Below are 14,924 nucleotides of genomic sequence, written 5' to 3' on the forward strand. Positions count from 1 at the left end.
TGCGGGGAATTATTTAATACGACCTTAAACTTGGATTTTCTGCGGCGCGAAAGAAAATGCATTTACAGAGGCGGAGTGCAGAGATTCACGCCCGTTTGTCCGTTGTGCTGCAGCGACAAACGCCCCTGTGGTGTGAAAAGGTGTGAAATTTGAGACCTTTGTTTCATAGATTCCGCTACAATTTAAACGGCGACACCTTAAATGCTGCACTCACGCCTCAGGTCTCGTCCAATAGACTATGGAGGCGTTCAGGAGCCGTCGGAACTATAGGAATTAATCCTTCAGCAGAGACGAACAATCTAAAGAAGTCACAAAACGCTGTTTGGTCAGTGTTCCTCATTTCATCGCAGTAGATTTTCACCTTCACATTCAAACTCTGTGATTGACATGAAAAAATTAAAAAAAAAAAAAAAAAAGAGAAAGTACCCCGGGGTTGTCCAAGCTCATATAAGTCTCAGCCATGTCCAAAATATGCCACAGCACTCCTACAAAATTATGTGGTTTAGACTTGGGATACACTTATTTCCAATGTCAATCAATCATACATATACATAAGCATATATCACTGGGGGGGGGTTGGATTAAAATTACCCAGAGCTCAAGTTGCCGTCTTCCAAGTGCATATTTTGTCGCATACATGGTCCAAGATGCTCAGTTTGAAATGTTGTAAAACAAATAAAAGCAAATGATTATATTTGAGAGTGTGGAGTCAACAAATGTGAAAGATTTTTTACATATCAGACAGTCATAATTATTTTCACTTGACTTGTTAGTGATCAACTATGCCTTATCATTACAGTAATAGTTTAAACTTTTCAAACTCCAGTGTTGCATTATGATAAAGGAGTAGACACGTTTGACAAAACAACAGAAAAAGGACATTTTTAAACAGTGGTGGAATGTAACTAAGTATATTTACTTAAGTACAGTACTCAAGTTCAGTTTTGAGTTACTCGCACTATTACTCCACTACATTTATTTGACAGCTGTACTTACTAGTTACTTTACAGAGTAAAATTTTTACATATTTAAGAATACAATATGCTTATAAACAGTAAAATTCTGTTTATGCATTGATGCATCAGTATAGATGTAATTTATTGTAATATTATCATAATATATCCCTCGAATTGAAATCACAGCTACTTAATACAAAATATCTAAGGTAATATATCTTATTTATTTATCATTTTGTGATTTATCATCATATTTATCTTATGTTTCACCCTTGTGCTATAACACTTTATAACTTTTTTCTTTTTGTGTAATTATCCAACCTCCATTGCAATATTTCAGTGAAATGTTACACACTATGTGTGTATTACTAGCAGGTCATATTTGTATATATATATATGATAGGTGTACATAGTGTATTTTGTTTTTTCACTCACTTGCTCTACTTTTGAGCTGCTACAACGAGTGAATTGTGGGGATCAATAACGTTTCATCCTATCTTAGATGGCCAATCATCTGCAGAAGGAGTGGTAGTACTTTTAATACTTTAAGTACATTTAGCTTATAATACTTCTGTAGGATTGCAAATGAGGGACTGCTATTTGTACCTGAGTATTTTACAGCGTTGTATTGGTACTTAAACTTTAGAAAAACAAAACAAAAACAAAAAAAGGGAAAAAAAAGCAACCGTGGAGCACATGAACGCATCATAGGATTTTCGGGTTCTAGATTCCGAGCCTACCGGAGACATTCGAACGCAGCAAGGTTGTGAGATCAGCTGATTTTTTACGCTGCCATTTTGTCCGGTAGAGAAGCAACCAGCCAGTCAGTCCGTTAAGAGAAACCACTGGCGAGACTTTTCAGACAGCACCACAGGACGGGACTGTCGGTAAAAAAAGAAAAAAGAAAAAAGAAAAAACAAAAAACAAAAGAAAAAAAAGAAACCCACGACCTGTGTGGAGTCGGCAGCCGACGGACAGCACCGAATGAGCCTGAGGACCGTCAGGGGAAACAAGCGAGTGAAGGGAGCTGTCATTTTTGAACTTAACGGGTCCGCCGGCTCTGCTCTCCAGTCAGACCAGAGCCACTCGCCCGCTCCGTGGCTGGCTGGCTGGTTAGCTTACCCCTGCTAGCTGTTCGGCTAACACCCAGCGCTCTCGCATCTGTTCTCACCGGGAGAAACGGCACCTGTCCCGTCCTGTCAGTTTCGCCGTACCTTCTCGTGAACTTCAGACAATGTGCCTCTCGGTTCTGAATGACTTTTTACGCCCGAGGGGAGCTTTAACACACACTTTGCCAAGCGATCAGTGATAGCTTCACCGCGCGAAGCTAACAAGTTGACGTGGAGGAGGAACTCGAGATTTTTTTTTTTTTTTTTTTCCTTTTTTTCTCTGGGATTGTCGAGATTGTTGATGCTGTTCCTCAAACTGTGATTTCATACGGATAATTATTTTTTTTTCCGCCGACCCCGTGGAGGACTTTTCTCTTTGTCGATCTCCCCAACAAATCGTCCAGGTTACAAACCAGCCAGTTAGCTATGTTTATTTGTGGCCAGAAAGTAATTTCAAGTGTTTACAAATTCCACAGTGGGACTCTTTCCTGGTTCGAGTACTGCAACGGAAACATTAGCTAACACAGACTAGCTCAGATTAGTGTCGTCGTGTTTTGTTTACTAGATAGATAGATAGTTGGAATAAACTGTTGCCAAACAATTTAACTACAAAAGGAAAGCTGCAAATCAGTTGTTGGTTGTAGCTTTCACTGTAAAGCCAATCAGATATTCTTGTACCTGCATTTTGTTCTTTTTTTTCTTTTCTTTTCTTTTCTTTTTTTTTAATTTTTTTTTTCGTTGCTACTAGTGACCTGACATCACTGCTGGTTTTGTGGGCACTTGGGGAAAAAAAAAAAAACTTAACACAACAGTGGTTGTCTGATCGCAACCTTTACCTCCACTTGACAGTGAAGTCACGTTGAGTTGTGTCCCGCTGGGAGTCGATCCATTGATTGGATCGTTATTGTGCGATCGTGCTGTTTTTTTTTTAGCGGATTGAGGAAAAAGCAAGAAAGGGAGAAATAGAAGCGATGTCGGGCCAATCTATCACGGATCGGATCGCTGCAGCGCAGCACAGCATGACCGGGTCGGCTATCAGCAAGGCTGTGTGCAAAGCCACCACACATGAAGTCAGCGGACCCAAGAAGAAACACCTTGACTGTGAGTACATCCTGTGTGTGTGTGTGTGTGTGTGTGTGTGTGTGTGTGTGTGTGTGTGTGTGTGTGTGTTGTCAGCCAGCTGCAGGGCTTCAAAAGCAGACAAGTCCACCGAGCTGATAGTGCTGAATCTGTGACAAACACATTCCTTCACTCTACCTGGCTGGACAGCGTCAGGAAGACAGTCAAAGGGTTATACAGGCTGGGGTTGGGGAAATAAAGATTTCACCTTGATGCTTCTTTACACTGAGCTCATATACAGCCTGTTAATGGTTTATAGAATGAGACCATAAGTGACACATTAACCCGATTAACCCTAGTGATGCTGGAGTCGATTCTTAATACATTTATCAATGGCCTTTACAATTTCGAAGATAACAAGTGCCCCTTTATAAGATACCAAAGCACAAACTGATGCCCTAAAGTTGCCCGACCAACAGCCAAATATCTTAAGTATTTAATCAAAGCTGCAGCTAATGTTTTTTTTTTTTTTCATTATTAATTAATCTGCTGAGAGTTAAAAATATCCCAAATTACTGCAAATTGCCCATCAAAATGTCCCAGATCCAGTGGTGAAGCTTTCAAAGAAAAGCTGCAACTATCCATAATTTTCATTACTGATGAGTCTGCACGTGAGTATCTCAAGTTTATCTATGAAAAAAATTGAAAAATGCCCGTCACAATGTCCCAGACCCAAGGTTATGTCTCTAAATGCCTTGTTTTATTCAACCGACAGTCCAAAGGCACTCACTCAGTTGGTATCATTTATGAATAAGACAAGCTTCAAATCCTCACATTTCAGGATCTGGAAACAGGGAACATTTGGCATTTTATGAAACAAATATTGATGCTTTATTTTCTGTTGAATAACTAAATGTCTCAGCTCTACTTCAGGTTACTTGTTTTGACAGGATAAAAGTCTAAGCCCCAAGTATAATATTTTTAATTATAAAAAAAAGCATTAAATCTTCACCTTTGAGATTCTGAAACTAGTATTTTTTCTTTCCTTGATAAATGACTTAAATGATTTCTTTTTTCAAACTGCTGGTAAGTAACTTTGTTGATTGAGTACTCAATCAACAAAGTAACTAATCATTTCACCACTAATTCAAGTTGTGTTTAAACAGAACCAAGAAAAAAAACAAAAAACGTTTCGCATTCTTGGGGTTGCAACCACCAGCTTTTCATTTGACATTTCATTCATTCATCTTACATTATTAACATCTTGTGCTACGGGGTCTGGCTCAGTTACAAAACTCTTACAGCAGGTCCTTGTTGCACAGAATAAAAGACACAGACAGAGATAACAAAACAAGTGACAAAAGCAACAGAAAGCAAGTCTTTCATCAGACTCGTTTCCAAAGAGAGACAAAAAGAAAGAGGTGCACATTGCAAAATCCCACAGACGATGTGTGAAAGTAATCGCACAAGCATCATATTTTCTCATAAGGCAGCTTTGGTAGGCTTTATTTTTTGGGGAAACCTCTCACACTGCACATTCAGGTGTGCCAGTGGAGAGCATAATATCAGCAAAAGCACGTAGAACCATTATTACTCTAGTTCGATTCCCCCCCCCCCCTCGTCTTTTCCCATTTTGATTTTGTAATTAAGAGTGGATTATTGTGCTCTGTTGCCAATAAAGCCAACTGAAGTTAAACTGAGTCATGTTGAAGGTGGCAGTGATGCAAGTGAGAAAACATAAAGAGCAAATGAGTACATTTATTAAAAACAAGAATGAGTCACGCAAAGGCAAATGCATGATGCTCATGCTCGTGTTAAACATTACTGGGACTAAATGTGCTGAAATTCTGTTTCTGGGAACTGGCTTTGTCGGCATGCAGATGTTTGATTGATGCTTCAGCTCAGCTGCCTCACATCCGTCAACTCCTCCTCACTCACAAGACTCAGCTGCTGACGTTCAACAAAAGTCATGTATTGTCTCTGCTCCTTTGTGAACTTGGCCAGACCGTTGCAGCCAGTCCGCCATGTCTAGCTTAATCATTGTGGGATATTGATTTATTTTTGAGGGCGACGACCTCAGTGCCGTAGGGGGAACGGTCAGTGAGTGGTGCATTGCATGAAGGCCTGATTGGCATGTTATTTGTCCCTTCGGTGATTTTTCCATAAAGGGAAAATCCAGGGTTGTCAGGCTGTCAAATGCAATGTGTTGTTGGTAGTATGAGGAAGGGTGGCCAGCAGACAGAAATAAAGGCAGGTTATAGGTTAGGTCGTCATTCACTCAGGCAGGTATTCAATTTGTGAGTCGGTTAGCAAGCCGGGGAGGCCAGTCATTCAGTTAGCCCTATTCATACTTCATATAATGCATCTGTGGGGGATCAGTCACACAGCTCGAACAGGTATAAAGGTATCTAGAATGTATGGTGGGATACATTTGAATGTGGTGGTGGTCAGTGATGGTAAGGTGTAGATGTGTATATAGTGTAGCAAATGCTAATGTGTCATTAGCACTGTCTGGGACCGCAGCACACAATGCATTACTCTACGGCCACAAAGTGTTCCTTACGCAAACCTTACTGGGACAATCAAATCTAGGGCTGAAATAAACAATTATTTCTATTATTAATTTGACTGTTTGTTTGTTTTTTTGGTTAGTCTATAAAACGTCAAAAAATGTGAAAAAAATGTCTCTTGCAACTTTACAGAGCCCAAAATGACATGTTCAAATGTCTTGTTTTTTTTGACAGTTTACAGTGGTGTATGTCAAAGAAAAGCAGCAAGTCCTCTTGTGACAGAAGACATCAGAGAGATCACAAAAATGCTTTTTAAAAATACAATCCACTGCTGAATAACGAGTAAAAAATGCGTGATTTGTGTTATTGTGCCACTAAGGTTTGTGTGGGGAATGTAATGCGTCCAAATAACTGAGTAATGTAAAAGGCGCTGATGTTGCTTAAGTGGGAAATATGTCTCTGACTGAATGGTCAACTTGAAAGTCTTGAAAGTTTATATTGCACAACAAACCCCCTACAATAGTACAATATATCAAGGCATAATAGCTTAGTATGTTCCACTATTGTGATGGATAATGTGGAGGTGAAGAACCACTTGACACGAAGTGTGGCTCTGGACCCTATGTCCAGATTCACGCAAAGTTAATTTAAAATGTCTTTGATATTTGCATGAGGTCAGGTTTTTAGCTATAAGTTGTTTTTTTTTTGTTTGTTTGTTTGTTTTAAATCTTTTTTTTGTAGTTGATGTTGTTATTAGCAGTGGTGGTTACACAAATAACCCTAGTGACATGATCTTAAGCTAATTCTTACTGGAGCAGTCTTTACTTATAGTTTAATACCAGAGCATTAATTTAGTACTTGAAACAAAATTCCAGCATAGGAGGTGTCCAGTTATACTGTCCTGTTACTAAACGTTAATCCACAACTTCCATCCAATCAGAATCCAGAATTTTCAGTGGTCATGGTATAAAATTAAGTTTCCTCTGTCAAATGCTGTTATGCTTACAAGTTTTTGAAATCTGCATGCGTGGTGAGTTACCTAATAACGGCCTTTTTTGCAGCAATATGTCTGAGTGTAAACATGTTGATGAAAATTAGTGAAATCTAATCAGAAGTTCTTACTCCAGACACATTTAAGTTGCATTCAGAATCCAGGGCGAAACTGCAGTCCAATTCAACTGGATATTGGCACATCCTAGATACATCTGGAAGCAATATGCTACAGGTCTGAACAGGGCCTAGGAAGGCAAGGGGGCAGTTGGCAGCTCAGCCTGCCAGCCAAACTAGCTATGTGAGTCAGCTAATAAGTCCACCAGTTAATGACTTGTATGCCTGCAGAACCATTTATCAATAGTGAGGAAGAAACGGAGGCAAACCCAGAAACCTGACTATGTCTATGACGCCAAAAACCTACGTCAGTTTATGTCGTTGCTATTTGTTTTTTAATTTTTCTTTTAATATCTATACTTCACACAGTCGGAACCCCTACCCACTGACAGAAACACAAACACACACACTTAAAGACACACAACCATTGTTTTCTTTCTCTCTCCCCCTTGGCTCAAATTCACTGCAAGCAGCTGTGACTGTCTGACAGCAGGCTGTGAATGATCTCACCGGCATATTTGCATCTAGTCTCCATAACCGAATAACCCTGGCAGAAGTCTTTCAGCGTTGATAACACCGAGCATGCAGGGGTTCAGTGGGCTGCTGTTAGCTCTAGCAGCCGTGACATTCACGCACCACTGGAGAAAATAAGTGCCATTTTAAAGCCATTTAGTGTCATGATTGGAACTGTCCATCTCTATTAAGACTAGCTTGTGAGTCAGTAGCAAAAATGACAAGTCTTTCCCATCAGTTGTGAAAGGCTCTTCTATTTATTGGGATTATCATCATAAAAATCAATGAGGGAGGTTCAGACAGTGTTAGTATATATCTGTCTGCTTGCACACCTGCTCGCAGTTTGTCAAAGTGAGAGAAACTTTGTGTTTAATCCATCCTTTATAAGCAACTAAGTGATTGCCATGGCGCACACACATACACACTCGGACGCCACTTCTTTCCACTTTGGCATCACTGCAACGCTGATTGTTTCACCATCTTACAGATGAGAGAGAGAAGTTGTGACATTTAAACTCAAGCCTATAGTTTCCCCTTCACTGGGACTCTGTTGTCATGGCAGCAAACCAACCAACTGGCTTGTTTTAAATGGACTTTAGTTGACAGGGGAAGTTGGATGGCGAAATCAGCTGCAGGCGCAGTAATGGTACTGTTTTTGCAGCATTTGTTAATGCGTTTGAACTATTTGTTTGTGGAGCATTTCTTAGAAGTAGTGAATGAAACTCTTAATGAATGTTCCCAGTAATCCAGGTAATGGAATATCTAATAATCTTAAATACATGGCAACTGGAAGACTTACTTTGCCTTCTTGCCATTTAACTGCTCTTCTGAATGACTGGTGGGAAATTTCTCCAGCACTTAACCTCTCTGAGAAATTCACACCCTGACATCACATGAGAGCTACTTGGTAGTCCTGTGAGAGTCATTGGAGTCACATAAATGGAGGTGTGAATGAACTGATGTAAGTGGCTGATAAGTGATGCAGCAGTCCCACCCCTGTCTTCGTTCGGGGTTCGTTGTTCAGGCTTGATGTACTGTGGATGACCCTCTTCACGTCTCCTCCAAACCGCCTGTCTTCTCTGCCCAAAATATGTCCTTCATTGTCTTCAGAGGAGTGAATGAGGGGAAGGGGGAGGATGAGCGCTGAGGGGCAATCAACCACGACAGGATGATTCAGGAAAAAAATCCACAGGAAGACCTTTTCCTCTGAATTATTACAAGAGTCATTTGAGCAGAAATCTTACTAAGTAATAGACTTGCGAAGTGGGAGGTTCTGCTGTTTATGGAAGTGTTCTTTTTTCCCATTCTTCATTTCCATTTTTTTTTCTTTTTAACAATATAATTACTGTTACTACACTCAGAAACACGGTGCTCTCCCAGATAATGCAACGACCCTACAGGTTTATGTTAGTGGCACCCAGTTTAAATTATTTCAGCTTAGTTTCTGAGAAATGATGTTGCGTCTGTAATTTTGGCATGGCAGATGGGTTTTAGTACTTATGATACCCATGAGCCTTGGGTGCTGTTGCTTTGGAGAAGAAGCCAGGGGCCAAAGAATTCAAAATGCTTTGTCATTGCTGTTTTTAACAAAATACTATGCACTGATGATTGAACCAAGCCGTAGAAGTGCTCCAACTATAAGTCATGTAAAATTGTCTATGGGGAAAAACAAATGGGACGTTTAATTCCGGAACCACGGGTGCCTGAAAAGCTCCCTCCTACTTTGCAACTCTTACGGTTTTATACTGTTAATTTAATGATATATATTTTTAATTCCACAGTGCGTTTTTGGAGAAAGATGGTAATAAATGACATGTATCAATCTATTCCTCAACAACGCTCTGGAATGAGTTGACCAACTTGTAGTCACAAATTTCATAATAGTGATAAGATGTTTTGATTCTCAATGAAGAGCTCAGTTTGCTTTTAACAAATCTAAAACCACCTTTCCATTGTCGGAATTGAGGGGGGATTGCACCTGACAATTTTTGTAATTTTCCAAAACTGACAATCCAACATTTATGCCTACTTCATGTAGTGATTGGCCAGGGGGAGGTTAGCCTGATTTTTAGGATTTGAACTTCTTGTTCTGCCTCTTTTTTCAATTCTTCACACAGCTACTTCTGTCTTTTTTCCTTTGTACAAATGAGTGCAGCACCATCAACACCTTTGAAGAGACTGCCCAAGGGTCTGCGTCATTATTCCTGTTCTAATGGTTATTGTGTCATACCACGCCCTTTAATTGCAGGCTTTCTGCCCAACCTTTGAGTTTGGCCATTTGGAAAAATTAAAACACTTGCTTTTAGACATGTTTGGATAACACGTGGTATGTACTATTTCGTCTCAAGCGCACTCTGGCCTTATTGCAACAGCTTTGTAGTAATTAAAGTAAATTGCAAGTATTGAAGGTGTCCTTCCTGTTGCAGCACCTCTTGATCAACACAGTGAGTCAGAAGAGCCATTTTTCAGTTGTCAGTCTTGACCTTTGACCGCTCAGAGGACATGGAAAGGTGAAAGGAGACATTCCCTGTTGTGTTAACTAAAGAATCCCAATAATATGTTTTTATTGTGTGTCTAATGGGCAGCAGTGCTTGTGGAGTTGCCACTGTTTTGTTGAGTCATTACATTGAAACATTTTGTTGCCAGGAAATATTTGACATGTTTTTGATCTTTTTGCCTGCTTTGTTAGTCTGTGGCTAGACACATTATCCATTTGCCTTCTGTGTAGGGCTCTTTATGGTGCAGGTAGTGCAGATTCAAAACAGCTAAAGGTCCAGATATATTTAAAAACAGACATGGACAAGGGCAGTGGACAGTTATGCATGTATTAACTAATGTATATTACATCATGTGGGCCCTTACGTCCATTCAAATGTGGAAAGTATAACTTGCGCTTAATAGTAAAGCTCATTGAAGGTATCCGTTGAGAGACCTCCAAAAGTTGCCGATGACCGATGGGAGTTACTTGCCAGACAAAGACAAAATTATCATTTTGCTGGTATGCTCTCCTGACCTGATCAGGCAGTTTTAGACCACCCTACATGCCATTTTCAACTGAAGTCTTAACCATAGCTTTTTGGCACAGCTGCTAAGTCAGCGTATCCCGTTTCTGAGTGCATTTTCAGGCTTTTCTACTCAGTATGAGACAGTTATGGCAGCTTAATACAACATGCCACATTGTTTTTACTGGCTGGCAAAGCTGCTGGTGCCACAAGTCCTTTGACATCATATTGTGTGGGGCCATTTTTAGCCAAACCTTAAAACTAGGTTACACTTAGATGACAAATTGATGTGGAGCTGGAATACTTCTCCTCACCAACACTTTGACTGGTTCTGTGTGGGCTACAGTGTGGGTTAGTTTAGATGACGGAGAGAGAGAGAGTCTGTAAACAGCAGGTTATGTGATTTGTGTTTCAGCCTCCTGTGAGGGGATGCATTTATGTTTTCACATACATTTATGTTTGTGTTAGATTTGGGTGTGTGTTGGAATGTACTTAAGTGGTGTGTGTATGGACTTAGTATTTCTGGGATTATTTTAAAGTTGCCATACAAACACTTCCTTTATACAATAATGAATAGGATTTTAATAGTAATGTGTTCATAAATTTAAAGGATTACCTGTATGAGGAAATGTCTCTTCAAATAACTGTTGGTATACTGTTAGTTTAATTTCTTTGCCCTAAAAATGCTTCATTTCCAGCGGCCACACAGGCAGTTGACAAGCTATCCCATCTGTGATTTGAGCATACTGTATTTCTTGGTAACTCCAAAATATTCAGTTTATTATCATATATAAGCAAATCCTCTCATTTGAGAAGCTTGAAGCAACAAATGTTTTTGAATTTTTTTGGCCTCTATATAGGACTAACTGTTGTTTTGAGTTTTGACAGTCTATTTGCCATCACCAAAACTGGACTCATGAAAGAGAGGCAGTTAATGTGAGCTAGACTGCGTCCTTCTTATAATGTGAGACGAACACAACACTGAGTGTGCTGCAGCTACCAGGGACTCAGCATGTACTAATTTAACATGAATGACAATTAACATCCTATAGGAATAAGTGCTAATCTTAGCAAGCTACAGTAACTAGTCTCCACTTTTTGATAGAAAGCTTGTTAACCTAACTTGCCATCCTCCGCTTTAAAGGTGGAATAAAACTGTGACAGCACGATGGGGTCTTCCTAATATTAAATGTCGTGAAGAGATAGACATCTTTAGTCAGTAATAGTTGATAGCAGACTTTATGTAGGCAAGAGAGGAAAAACAACAACAAAACAAAACACAACAAAAAAACCCCATTCTGCTTATCAATGTTAGTAGGCTTCTTCTAGCAATGCTGACTCTCAAATGTCAGTCAAACAGTCATGGGAAATGCCCACTAAAAGGCCTGAAGCTTAGACACTGTTTCCACAAGTATGTCCAAAAACAGTTTAGTCCTCCATTTGAGAAATGGAAAAATATGCACAATAGCGTCAGTACCTTTTTATAGTTTATTTTTATTTACACAAAAAGAATTCTGCATTCAAATTTCAGTTCAACATTAAAGATTTGCTGTTGAATCTTTATTCCTCCCCATAATTAGTGTTTTCCTTTGCATTCTGTCACTCTTTGCCTTTCTATTCTTGACTCTAATTTTCTCTCACTACACAGTGTACACACAGAGTTATTTTTTGCCATTGACTTTATACCACTAGAGAAAGCAGTCAGGGAATTGATAAGGTTCAATGGGGTTTAAAGACATTTGAGGTTACAAACATACCATCTTATTCCCTGCTATCTGTGTTGCATTGATTCCAACCTTGATAGACCTGCTGCAGGGTGTAGCTGGTTAGTAACATGGTGGGGGTGTCTGTGTCTTAAGTGATTGTAGGTGAGTCTAATGGTATCTAAACAGAGCAGGGCAGCCCCTCCTTGGCTGCAGAGCAAAGATAGGCCCAGTTTAGACTACCAGGCAGGAAAAGGACTTACTGCTGACTGTCTGGATATGTATGTTTCAAGTGAAGCCCAGGGGAATGCATGTGCTGAACGTGCATGACTCTGTGTGTGTGTGTGTGTGTGTGTGTGTGTGTGTGTGTGTGTGTGTGTATGGGAAGAGGAAGAAAATGCATTGTAGTGTCTCCCTGCCCAGAGAGTGCTTCAGTCTCTAAGTGTGTATGGAATCAGTTGCTAACATGCTACATGGTCAGTGATTGTGTAATATCCACTGTGCACTCAAGTAGTGAGTGGGTGTACAAATATCACTGCACAGTTCACATTTAGACACATTCAACAGGAGCTTGCATGACCTGAGACTGCAGTCATAGTCTGCTTTTTTATTAAGAGTGTAATACATAATTCAGGATCTATAAAATATTTGTTACATTACTTAAAGCCTTAGTAGAATTTACCTTGGCTTGCACCATTTCATTACATAAATCAGTGCTAAAAAGTCCCAATGTAATACATTTTCTTTGCATTTTCCCTTCATGTACTCATTTATTATTGTGAAAATAATCAAATTAACTGCATCTTCACTTACTTATCTTTATATATTTCTGTTCCTTCAGTCATGCCACTTGTCACTGAATGTACAGCAAAAATAAGGTGAATCTGCACTTTTACAGAGGTCAGTGGTCCATGTACAGTATATCTGAATTATAAAAGTTCCTTAGGAGTTAATATTGATGAGCATGTGACAAGTTAAAATCCTGCATCTCATTTAAAGTGTTGAGTCAGAAGTGCTGCTGTAATGTGTCAGTAGGAAAGATGATGACATTAAAGCTACACTATTCAATATTTTTATATTAGAAATGGATCAAATAACTGTGTGTGATGTGAAAGGGTTCATTTGTAGTGATGAACCCACAGAGAGTTCTCACCCAACTCTGCAATTTCCCCTCATTTTTTCAGGGTGTTTTTGATGCTCTTTAAGCTCAATGTTTTGGTTTTCTGGTCCGCAACTTGAATTTTTCGGTTCACTCTCACGGCTCTCCACAATCTGATTTCCAGCTGTAGTGGATAGCTTTTTTCAGTGAAAAAACCTTTAAGAAAACCACTGTATCCTACAAACGAAGCACCAACTGGCAGACTGACGAAGTTAGCAAATAGCTAGTGAACATAGAGGGGCGCTTGGCATCTAAAGACCCCTATATTTGGTGAGTTAAAAGGAAATAGAAAATTGGACTTTAGTTTTCAGTTGGCCAGAAACACAATGCTAAATGAATGCTAATATTGCTCTAATGTGTCAGCTGGATGTGTAAAAAATGCAATTATTTGCTAACACATTCACCATAACAACTTTGCGAGACACTGCCAGAAATCAATTAGTGCAGCTTTAAAAAAGCAAAGCATGTTTTCATATAAAGTGACTGGTGAAATGGTTCTCCATTGGTGATTGAATTTTCTCCAACCTTCTTGAGACACTCAAGCTTTAAAAAAAGGTTGACACTTTTTCCTTGTAAAGCAGACATTTTGGAGATGGGAGTTTGAATCATTAGAAATATTATATTATATATTATATTAAATAATATTTATGTGTAATTCTCTCATTGGTAGACAGAAAAATGGCATTAACCATACATTAACAATAATGATAAAACAAGCCTCAAGCTAGCTCTTCGCTAATTTATGCTGTAAATTACTCTAAGTGGGCTAACACACTAGTGTGCTTGTAGGACTGTTATTTATTATTTAGCATCTGCTGTCACAGATCTGGAAGTGCAGTCATGAGCATACTAAGAATTAGGCTTTTTGACTTATTTAACTTTTATTTATCCAGGTAAAATTCATTGTACTAGTTGGGGCTAAGTGTCCTCCTCAAGGGAAATCTCGCCGTCCCTTCACCTACACAAATCCAACTATACAAAGGGAACACTGCATAGTTATTGTACACATTTAGTGTATTAGGTAATGATAGTTCAAGGTTTTAAATAGGCTTTGTCTGTGTGTGTGTGTGTGTGTGTGTGTGTGTGTGTGTGTGTGTGTGTGCGTATGTTTGGGAACATTCAGTGCCTCTGTTCCCATCCCGTTCTGATGTTGGCTTATTTTTAGCTGCGTTTCTCTCAGGAGCCTTTGGCTGGGTTCAACTGCTTGTTTTTCTTCCCATACTCTACCTGTGTGCATGTACGTCTGTCTGCCTGCCATTCTCCCTGTCAGTGTCACTCTCTCTCTCTGACAGAAATTGGTAGACGTTCCCTCAAGACGTTTGCGTAGATACACTCTCTCCGAGACGTGCACGCAGAGACTTCAATCCTATTCACTTGACAAGATTTCCTGAATCCCCTCATGAAAACAGTGCAGTTGGAGAAGAGAGGGAGTTTGTCTTGTTTCTTTTTCGCTCTCTCTCTATCTTTCTCTGTGCGTGACTAAAAGAGACAGGGACACAAAAGAAGGGAGACACCACTCTTATTTAAGACCTCAAGAGGAGAATTAAAGCTACCAGAACCAGAGCCTGTCTATTAATAGACCACCTTTTAGTGACACTCTGTCTTTCTATCCTGTCTCCTTCTTTCTACCCTCTTCTTAATTTTCTTTTCCCTTTTCTCCATTTCTCCTCCTTCCTTACTTCCCGGCTCATCATCTAACCCTTCCTTCCATCTTTCTTCCCTATCTGTCACCAAACCCCTGCACTGATCTCACTTCTTCTCTCCGTTTACAGATTCTGATGCTGAAACTCAGAGTTTTGGCAGATA

The 14,924-nt window shown here is 39.6% G+C and overlaps 1 protein-coding gene across 2 annotated transcripts in view; it reads left to right on the forward strand.

Moving 5' to 3' along the window:
• The window catches only part of si:ch211-200p22.4 (phosphatidylinositol-binding clathrin assembly protein), an 81,476-nt gene that overhangs the window by 538 nt on the left and 66,014 nt on the right, over positions 1-14,924 (forward strand). The window contains exons 1-2 of one of the 2 annotated variants that reach the window (XM_040140669.1): positions 1,726-2,469; positions 2,998-3,166. In XM_040140669.1, the coding sequence (XP_039996603.1) occupies positions 3,037-3,166 (130 nt within the window). In that variant the 5' untranslated portion in view covers positions 1,726-2,469; positions 2,998-3,036. Of the gene's footprint in view, positions 1-1,725; positions 2,470-2,997; positions 3,167-14,924 lie in introns of those variants that run through there. The other variant, XM_040140668.1, reaches the window with a different exon arrangement.

Source organism: Xiphias gladius, chromosome 12, assembly GCF_016859285.1.
Source record: "Xiphias gladius isolate SHS-SW01 ecotype Sanya breed wild chromosome 12, ASM1685928v1, whole genome shotgun sequence".
Lineage (NCBI taxonomy): Eukaryota > Metazoa > Chordata > Actinopteri > Istiophoriformes > Xiphiidae > Xiphias > Xiphias gladius.